Raw genomic sequence first — 11,047 nt, 5'->3', positions numbered from 1 at the left:
ATGGCCATCGATAAGGGAACATGCCCATTCGGCCTCCCAGTTGCAGGACATGTCATCGGCGAGGCTGTCGGTGACTCAGTGAAAGTCTCCACCGGCGAGGGCATAAACACATCTAGCGACGTCGGCGAGACCACTGGCTTTCTTTGGCCCTCCCTCCCCATTCAACTTCCCAACAAAAATGCCATTGGCAGGTAAAAGGGTTACCTCTGATTTATTTATTTATTTTTAAATACAGATCTGTCGCCACAGGCGACCAACCGATCGTCGTTGTCGGCAAGGCCGGGACTGACTGGATCCCCAATCAGCGGCAAAGCCCTTTTTCTACCTGCAAGTGAGCATCATCCCCCTTCCTTCCCAACGAAAGCCATTTCTACGAAGGGGGAGGCCAGATTTCCCCTTGCAGTTCGAAAAAAGAACAGTAACAGGGGAAACAACACCTTTATCGCTGGGGACCGAATCGAGAATGCAGCCGGTCACCAGTAACTGAACGGGCATACACATATGCCGGGGCCGATTCTGCTACCTGCCTGGTGACTGCAACTGTCGGCGGCACGGGAATGCTACAACAGGGCTGCGAAGATACACCAACATCTACTGAGTGTAAACCAAATGCCCGCGATGCACCCACATGCACAACAGAATTGCACGGCAAGTGGGGCCATGACCCAATGTTGACATATTCGTAAAAAGCTGAAATGCAAATGAGTACATGTGGGTGCGAATGTGGGCAATAGGAGTGTTAGGTGGCTGTTGTCTCTCCACATTTACGTAACCTTCGCCCACTAACTCCTATTAACTCTTCTCTAACAGTGTCAAACTGGGTCACCTAATGAGTTGAACTCAAACTCAAAATATCCAACAAAATGCGCATAGATGAGGGATGAGGGCGAACACAGGCACATGCAAAGACAAAGCCTTTTTTTTCTCATAGTAATTTCTTGGCGATGCGGGTTGGGAACAAGCTCGACAAGAAAAGGAGAACCAGAGAGAGAGAGGGAGAAAGAAAGGAAGAAGAGAGATGTTTTTTTACCTGCCTCTAAAAAATTTGGTGGAGTTGATCGTAGTTAATACTTCAAAAGGCTTTAGTTAAAAGTTTGGCGAGAGTATTAACTATGGCCTCTTGACTTTTAAGTATGGCTTTTGAAAGCTATAGTAAATACATTATTTTTATCCGTTTCATCAAAAGTTTTGAGAAAGTATTAACTATGGCCTAAAGCCGTAGTTAAAAGTCCCACGATCCATTATTAATTATAGTTTTTTGACAAAATCATAGTTGATAAGTATTTTTAACTACGGTTTTCGACAATCATAATTAATACTCCGTATCTATTACCTTTTTATTTTGTAGTGATGTTATTTATGTTTATTACATGATTATATGTGTATATGAATAAGCATATGCAATGATTGTGTTTGCATTACTGTTATCAGAGTATTACATATTACATGTTATATATAATTCTTATATTTGTGTATGCAAAAGTATAATGACTCCTAAAGAATTTATTTTTTTAATCACTATGACTGTCTTCATTATTTTGATATGTAGATTGAGAATGTCACTTGTTCATGATTCTATACATGGAAGTAATCCATAATAAACTTGTTAGAACGCATAAAATGATGGACGGACGGATCAATCCAAAATAAAGTAATCTGACCCATTATCCATGATTGTCCAAGTTGGCCCATCATCATCAAACAACAAACATTTGAATCACAACATCTGAGTATGGTTCAAACGAAAGTTAGAGTTGGTACAATAGAACCAATGTTCTGTTAGTTTCGTTCTTCTGTTCTGTACTGTAATTTCATGGACAAGCCATCAAACATGCCTTAGAGAGTCCTGGCAAGGATGATAAGGTAACTCTGGTTGATCTGCGCATCATCGCTGTGATTGTCATTGAGAACCCACTTCCGAAACCAACCAGAAAGTTGCTTGATGGATGCACTGTTTTGCCTTCTGAAGCGGCTACAGTGGACACCACAAAGCGCAGGCTGTTCTCCTCGATGGCCTCTTGGATAGGTCCCTCTACTCCTGGTCTGGTCCCAGCGTGCCTTATTCATGGATCTGCCCGTTCTTCTTCCTCCTATCCTCTCTCTACTATCTCTCTCCTCCTAAACTGTATAGATTTGTTATGCAGTAACGCCAAGACAAAGTTGTGTGAAACTTTGAATCATAGATACAGTTGGATTGGTCCATGTGATTCTGTTTTATAAGCTCAATGACCAACTCGGTATGCAAGATTATATTGTTAGTTAGTTTTTTTGTTTGTTGATCATCAAGAATATATTGATAGTTGCAACAGTTTTTTTATCCTTTTTTGCAAGAATATAAAAACTATTGCAAAATGATAGCCACAATCTAGTCATCAGATGTCACATCTCAAACAATGAGCAGCAAAATAACTTAATGGCTTGAAGGGGTTCATGAGGGTCACCTGCAATTCTCCAGCTCTCTTCAGCCTTCAGGACATGAACTGCAGAGAGGAATTCATGACAAGCCACAAAGTGAATCAATTCTTGACAGCAAATGCCAGAAAAACTGGAGGGGAGCTAGTGTGGCCCTGTTTGGTCTCTGTGGGGATCATGCTTCCAAGTATGCCCTCTGTGTTGCCTGCGGCCCCACAAGCGAAGTCTAAAGGATACATTTGTAACTTTGGCATATAAGGTAAAGGTCCACTTTTTTTCTTTATAAATAGACAAAGCGCCAGCTATCCAAAGCTCCCCCCTTCATTGCTCTCTCCTTCTGAGCAGGTCGTAACAGCACTCTGCTGGAGAAAGAAAGGTTCGCTACGTAAGAAGACATAAAAGGAATTTCAGTACTTTGATTGCTCTTTCTCCACCAAAACCTCTCTCTCTCTCAAATCTAATTCCTTAGATTTCTAGTCCTTTTTCGGCCTGAAATTAAAGGTCCTTATCTCACCAACCATCATGTGCGACCCAGGCCTCCACCCCGTAGAAACTCTCAGCCTTCTAAAACCAGACCACCAAGAGCCACCAACCGACCACGACCGTCACCAATATGAGGAATCCGAACCCACCATCCTCATCCCCTTCATCAACACCTCCTCCTGTAAGGACCTCACACACTTGGAAGAAGGTGGACTGCACCACTCTGAGCCTTATAACCTTTCCAGCTATGTCAAAGAGCTACTAGACCTAGGCCAGATAGCAGTCCCCATGGTCCTCATGGGCCTCCTCCTCTACTCTCGCACCATGGTCTCCATGCTCTTCCTCGGCCGCCTCGGTGAGCTTGAGCTCGCCGGCGGCTCCCTTGCTGTTGGCTTCGCAAACATCACCGGTTACTCCATCCTCTCCGGCCTAGCAATGGGGATGGAACCCATTTGCGGCCAAGCATTTGGTGCCAAGAAGCACTCCTTACTCGGCCTAACTCTCCAAAGAGCCATCCTAGCACTACTATTCATCTGCATCCCCCTCTCTCTCTTATGGCTCAACATGCATAAAATCCTTTTCATTTGTGGTCAAGACCCTGCGATAGTGAAAGCAGCCCAATCCTACATTACCTACTCCCTCCCGGACCTATTTGCGCAAGCGTGGTTGCACCCACTTCGGATCTACCTCCGGACCCAGACTATCACCATGCCCATCACCTACTGTGCACTAGCAGGCATTGCCCTCCACTTGCCCATCACCTACCTCTTAGTAACCGTCCTAAAGATGGGCATTCGTGGGGTTGCCCTAGGTGCAGCATGGACCAGTATCAACATAGCCCTATGCTTGCTTTGTTACACCTTACTTTCAAGCTCTTGCAAAGCTTCAAGGGTGAGCCTATCAAGGGAGTGCTTAAAAGGGTGTCGCTCACTTCTCGACCTGACCATACCCAGCTGCGTTTCAGTTTGTTTGGAGTGGTGGTGGTACGAAATCATGATATTGCTATGTGGGCTGCTCTTGAATCCTAAAGCAACTGTGGCATCAATGGGGATTCTCATTCAAACCACTTCTTTGATCTATATCTTCCCTTCCTCATTGAGCTTTGGTGTGTCCACAAGGGTCAGCAATGAGTTGGGGGCTAACAACCCAAAGAAGGCCAAGAGATCGGTCGTTGTAGGACTATCTTGCAGCTTCATTTTGGGGTTCACAGCCTTGTTCTTCACTACCATGGTCAGGAAAAGCTGGGCCAAAATGTACACTAGTGACCAAGATATCATAAGGATCACTTCTAGTGTGCTGCCCATTATAGGGCTGTGTGAGTTGGGGAACTGCCCACAAACAACGGGCTGTGGGGTACTGAGGGGTACGGCCAGGCCCAAGACAGGGGCTAACATAAACTTGGGGTGCTTCTACTTGGTGGGGATGCCCGTGGCCGTGGTGGCGGCCTTCTTATTGGGGTTCAACTTCGAGGGGTTGTGGCTCGGGCTCATGGCCGCGCAGGGCTCCTGCGTGGTGGCCACGATGGTGGTCATTTGGCGTACGGACTGGATCGTCCAGGCCGAGAGGGCCAAGGTGCTGACCGGGTGCTATGGTGGCGAGGGGCACAGGTCGGTTAGGGACAGTGGGGACTCGGACAAACTTGTGAGTATAGAAATTGTGCAGGACCAATGACGAATTAGTCCCTTCTTTAAAAAAACTTTGTTGTTACATATATCGGTGAGAGTCGGCCTCTTGCATTTTATACGTAGATGTTCTTTTCTTTCTCTTTTTTTTCTTAAACAATACAAGAGATAGGTGTGTTTCATTGTTTTTGCTTTTTTTGGGCCAATTGGTTATAGGCTAAATGTTATATTTTGGTTTTTGAATATAAAGGCAATGTGTAGCAACTAGTGTTGGTAAATGAGAATGTCTCGCTTTTTCTCCTGCATTAAGTTTATTTCTTATCCAACGGATGCCATTAATGGACATGATAAATTAATAGAGTGACAACCACCGCAGAGGTTACCCATGTGGTCAGCCGGTTCCTGTGTCGAGCTGAAGGCTCACGAATGAATCCTGCTGGTGCATGGAGGTTCCCTTTGCTTTATCACGGTTGGGGGCACGTAAGGCTGGGTGGTTGTGTCCTGATCTGAGATTTATTTTGCAGGGTGGCGGGTTTGACCCGATTTCGGTGAGGGTTTTCTTCGTTTTATATATAGATATAGAAAGAGAGAGAGAGAGAGAGAGAGGAGAGAGAGAGAGAGAGAGAGAGATCAGCAACCGGCGGAGCCTGAATAAGACTTTGTCTAAGCCATATGAAGATGACAAAAGATGGAAATGGTCGGCCCTTTTGATTAACATGCATTATTTTGACCAGAATTCTTCTTTTTACTGCATCTCTACGAAAAGGTCTCTGTTCTGAGTCGAAGTCACAACCACCACAAGATTACACGTTGAACAAAGATTTTTCTATATATGCTTGTGTTTATTTAAAGGAAAAATGCAACGTCATGTTGGAGGCTCCCAGCAAGGATGCAATTCTATTGCGTGTAAGCTTAGAGCATTGAGCACCATTTACTTTTAGTTATAATCACTACCCCTGTTTGTATCATACATATCCTTAGCTACCACCACACAAGCTTAGTGCCCAACAAACGTTATGAGCTCTTTCTCCCTCTCTCTCATATATAGGATAATATTTCCTACCATCATAAGAAAATCTTAGTGAAAAATATAATATTATGTTTTTCAGTTTTTTTGCACATGGACCCTCCAGATGTGATTTATATATTATTGTTTAGTAGAAACTGACCTTTGGAATATGTTTTTTCTGATGGATATCTCAGATTTTATGATTTTTGAAAAAATCAATATCCTACAAATATCAAAATTTTCAACCTCAAAAAAATATGTTTTTACATTGAAAAACTATGATTTACGGGGGGTGACTCCTATTTTGTCCATACTCAACACATCCATGAGGTTAGCTTCTGTCAAAACGACCCTCCCTAGAGAGTTGGAACTAGAGGGTTCCTTACCCACGAGTAAGGATGTAAACAATGGATCTAGAATTGCTAAACACATGGGGATTTAGATCAGAATTAGATCTAAAATAGCAAAAAATTGCAAAACCTTCATCCTGGATCCAACCCATTTGCATCTTTACTCACTCACTAGGGTAGCAAATGCTATGTCACACACACACACACATATATATATATATATATATATATATATATATATATATATATATATATGAGTAAATATTTGCTACTAATGAGTATAAATCACTCTTTTTACAAAAGTTTCTAATTGTTTGTACATCAAATGTTACACATGTGATGTATGATTGGTTTAGTAGGAAACTTTTTTGAATAACTTGACTATGACAAGCAATTAGGTTTTTAAAAGGGTTCAAAAAATCAACTGTCCACAATGTACCAAAATTTCATAACTCAAAAGATCATATTTTTACATCAGAAAAGCATGATCCAAAGCTTGATCTTTAGCAAACAAACCATGGTGAACACATCTATGTAGTTAGATTGAATCGACACAACCTGTATCTATGATTTCTAGTTCATTAGTAGCATTTTTTTCCCTATATATATAAAGAAAAAGATATTGAAAGAGAGGCACGTATGTCCGTAAGGTTCAAATAATCATGATTTAGATATTCTCAGGTATGTGTTTCAAATCAAGCCCTACAAATGTGTTCATGTGCATGGACCATTTGCCATAGAATTTTATCATATATATATATATAAAATTAGTCCCGATAACATTGAGGATGAGTTAAGTGAACATTTGATCCAATTTTTTTTCTTCCTCTCAGTCTCTCCAACCGTCGGCCACCTTCCTCCCCATGCAGGAGAGAAGCGTGTCTTGACCAGCCGTCCTACTCCCACAAACTATTGGGCCTCCAAAGCCATATTTCGGTATTCAATGCATTTTTGTCTTTGTTCAAGGCCAAGACTATTCTCTTTTTCTTCCTCTGTTGAGCTCAGCTCTTGAATAATTACGCCATGTATTAAATAATAAAAAATATAAAAATAATTTTCAAAGGAGAAAAACCCCAAGTGATGTCCACGACCACCCTGCATTCAGTGCGCACCTCTAAAAGCTACGACACCCGTGGCCAAAGGGTTTGATCCGACGTCTTAGTTTCAACGCTCCTCACAACCACGCCGCTGGCCATGCCGGCGACCATTGCTGTGGTATATATAAGTAATACGTTCCTTAGACCTTTTTTTTTTGTTAGGACTGGTTAGGCCGCTTCAAAAACCGTAGTTTTAAGTATTTTTTTCGCACGTCTAACAACTTAGATGTGATCTATAAGTTTTGTTTAGTGAAAACCGGCTCTTGGATTGCTGAAATCTGACCTGTATACAAGTTTTTTCAGTGATTCAAAATCAATGGCTATGAAGGAACCAGTTTTTTCGGCTGATAAAAACAAATATTTTTCGTTAAAAAACCGTGATCCAAGAGTCGATTCTCACTAAGACGATTATGCTAAACACATCTAACGGTTCAGATATATCAAAAAAGCACTTAAAACCTATAGGCAGAACCAGAAATGGGGCCTAATATGTTCAGTTATATATATATATATATATATATATATATATATATATATATATATATATATATATATATATATATATATATATATATATATATATATATATATGGGTAAATATTGACTATTAATGAATGTAAGGAACTAATGAATTAGAGAAATCATAGGTGCACTCAATCTATTAAGATGTGTTCAACATGATTTGTTTGCTAAGGATCAAGCATTAGATTATGCTTTTCTTATGTAAAAATGTGACATTTTGAGTTATGAAATTTTGAAAGATTGTAGACTGTTGATTTTTAGACTCTTTTAAAAGCTTAATCACTTGTCATAATCACATTATTCAAAATAAGTTTCCTACTAAAAAAACCATGTAGATCGCATAGTAACATTTGATTTACAAAAAAATAAATTTTTTGAAAAAAAAGCAATTTATTTTTACTCATTAGATTCTTACCTTAATTTGTATCCAACATTTACACTATATATACATAAGAAAATATTTGCTACTAATGAAGTAAAAGAAATAATGAGCTAAAAATGACAGGTGCAAGTTGTATGGACTCAATCTAATCACACAGATGTGTTCAATATGGTTTGTTTGCTGAGGATCAAGCCTTGGATCATGCTTTTCTAATGTAAAATTATGATCTTTTGAGTTATGAAATTTTGGTACAGTATGAACTATTGATTTTGGATGCTTTTTAAAAGCTTAATTACTTGTCATAATCACATGATTCAAAGCACATTTCTTACTAAACAAAACATGTAGATTACATTCATAATATTTGATCTACAAAAAATTGAAATTTTTGAAGGAAAGAGTGATTTCTACTCATTAGTTTCTTACCTTCATTAGTAACAAATATTTACCATATATATATTATATATAAGAGTAATGAAATATGCTAAATAAAATGTGATAAATGAGTTTTTCAGGTTTTTTAGTTTCATTTTTAAATTTTGACAGTGATCTATGTACTTGATTTTATGGGATGATCTCTTAAAGTGTTTGATTCCGACACATGGGTGAGTTTTTATAACGTTCAAAAAATCAATGGTCCAAAATCTTTGTAAATTTTCAAGGCTCCAAATATCATTTTTTTCATCTGATCCAGGTGTGGATTCCTCGTTAATTGATCATGCCCAATACATTTATGGGTTCAAAATTGTAAAAAAAATACCAAAAGAGCAGAATAACCCATTTAGAACGTTTCATTTAGCATGTACCCATTTATAATATATATATATATATATATATATATATATATATATATATATATATATATATATATATATATATATAGATAGGAGAATGTAAACCTCACCTATAGATTTTTTTTGTTATTTTTTCAAAATTTTGACCATATAGATGTGCTAAGCATGATTGATTTATAATAAATGGACACTTGGATCATGAATTTTGGATAAAAAAATGGTATTTGGAGCCTCTAAATTTTATGAAAATTGTACGGCTGATTTTGAAACTTATAAAAACCTATCCATGCATCGGAATCAAATGTTGAAGAACTGATTCCGATAAAAACAAGCATATAGATCACATCTGTATGGTCAAAACTTTGAAAAAACACCAAAAATCCAATAAAAAGTCTATTGAGGAGGTTTGAGAGGGTTTTCCATTAGGAAGGTTTTCATTTTCCTGTATATATAACTCAACATATTAGGCCCCATTTCTTGTTCTGCCCCATAGATTTTAAGTGTTTTATGATAGATCTGAACCGTTAGATGTGTTAGCATGCTCAATTTAGTGAGAATCTGACTCTTGAATCATGTAGAAAAACATGTTTTTATGAGCCGATAATAACTGATACCTTCATAGCCATTGATTTTGGATTACTGAAACAACCAGTATACAGGTCCAAAAGCCTGTTCTTACTAAACAAAACCTATAGATCACATCTAGGGTGTTCTTAAACTCACATTTTCATAAATAATTACTTCATGTATTAAATTAAATCATATGTTTACGCCCAGGGTGAGGGGTAAGTCATCGAGGGTAAGTATGGTAGGCAGAGCCAGCGCAACTAGGTCTATGACCTGGAGTGGTTTATCCTAATAATAAAAAAAAATCGTATGCTTAAGAACATAAGCAGGTTTTTGAATCAATCTCACCATTTTTTATGTTTTTGACTAAAAAAACATATTTTACTTAAATAACACAATCAAACAGTCAACGCTGGTTGCCAAAGCAAGGGAACACGGGGCCCACTCAAAATACTGTCACATAATTAGGGGTGGCAATCGTGTCGGGTTGGCGGGTCAGCATACCTCAACCCGAACCCGACCCGTTTATTAAACGGGTCGGCTGTGGCAAACATGAACCCGGCCTGTTTAATAAACGGGTAACCCGACATGACCCACCAACCCATTTAATAAATGGGTTGAGGCGGGTAAACGGGTTCTCAGGTTCATGGGTCAGGTTGGCGGGTTGACGGGTTGACCCACCCACCTAACCCATTTATTAAACGGGTCAGCCGGGTTCGCGGGTTGGCATACCCCTAACACGAACCTGACCCGTTTAATAAACGGGTTAGGCGGGTCGACCCATTTATTAAACGGGTTCATTTTTTCCAAACCCGAACCCGTTTAAGAGGCGGGTTGGCGGTTCTTGTCAGGTTTTGCCACCCCTACACATAATTGGCCCTAACCACATAGAAGATGAGTTCAGATGTTTGCAGGCCATCTAATGGGAATATGCCCCACAATGGTTTTTTGACAGGTCAACGTGGCACCTTTTTGTCCAGACGGGACATCCGGACCATCAAGCGCAATCACATTTCACACTTTAGCGTGCTACTGCACCAGATTCACCCTCCATCCTATGTTGGGCTCCACTGTGTGACAGAGATGGATGGCATCAAGTGCAGCGGCAAACTCAAAGTGTGCAACGTGATTGCACTTGAACCGCTCTCGAGCTATATTCGTGCCTTTTCTTTGTTATTAAAAAAAAAGATCCTGAAAATATTGGATACCATTTTTTTTTTTGCGTTTTTGGTTGAAAAAATTGGCACAAAATTAAACTTGAGACAGGGACCCTTGGATACCAGTCTTATAGATAGTCAAACCTTTATGATGACCCCCACCCAAATAACAATGCAACAATAACTCCCCATTGCCCTCCTGATGAGTTTTTTGGGTTTACGGTTAATCTATTTATGATGGAATATAGTTTTAATTTGTGTATAATGCTATGGTTTTAATATGATTTATGAATCTTTCTTTCTTTCTTCTTTTTCCTTTGTTTTTCTTGTTGTCTTTGTTTGGGGTTTAATTTCATGCTGAGAAACTGAGTTCATGGTTTATAATTGTGTTAATCTTCGCTGGATTCATTCCACTTATGGTGAACGTTATCCCAGGTATCATGCAAATGTGATTCATTTCATCCACTTATCGTGGACGACTATCTACGTGATTCATTCCACTTATCGTGGATAGCTATCCTTATTATCATGCGGATGGGCTTTGCTTCATTCGCCTTTATCACGCAGATGCTATATTTGTGGCCACTAATAGTCGACGGGTAGATGGGCAGTTGCTACATTGGTGTGGTAGCAACTGCCATAGTCCTCTCAT

General features: G+C 39.5%; 1 protein-coding gene across 1 annotated transcript in view; it reads left to right on the top strand.

The window, feature by feature from the left end:
• The window catches only part of LOC149842668 (protein DETOXIFICATION 49-like), a 30,917-nt gene continuing 19,870 nt past the window's right edge, over positions 1-11,047 (top strand). The window contains exons 1-5 of the mRNA XM_090000716.1: positions 1-191; positions 236-331; positions 470-648; positions 1,823-2,046; positions 2,914-4,536. Coding sequence (XP_089856842.1) covers positions 1-191; positions 236-331; positions 470-648; positions 1,823-2,046; positions 2,914-4,536 — 2,313 coding nt within the window. The remainder of the gene's footprint in view (positions 192-235; positions 332-469; positions 649-1,822; positions 2,047-2,913; positions 4,537-11,047) is intronic.

The sequence above is a fragment of the Nuphar pumila genome, chromosome 3 (assembly GCF_984573655.1).
Source record: "Nuphar pumila chromosome 3, dmNupPumi1.hap1.1, whole genome shotgun sequence".
Classification (NCBI taxonomy): Eukaryota; Viridiplantae; Streptophyta; class Magnoliopsida; order Nymphaeales; family Nymphaeaceae; genus Nuphar; species Nuphar pumila.
The sequence above is the reverse complement of the archived record's forward strand: the minus strand, read 5'-3'. Positions and strand labels throughout refer to the sequence as shown.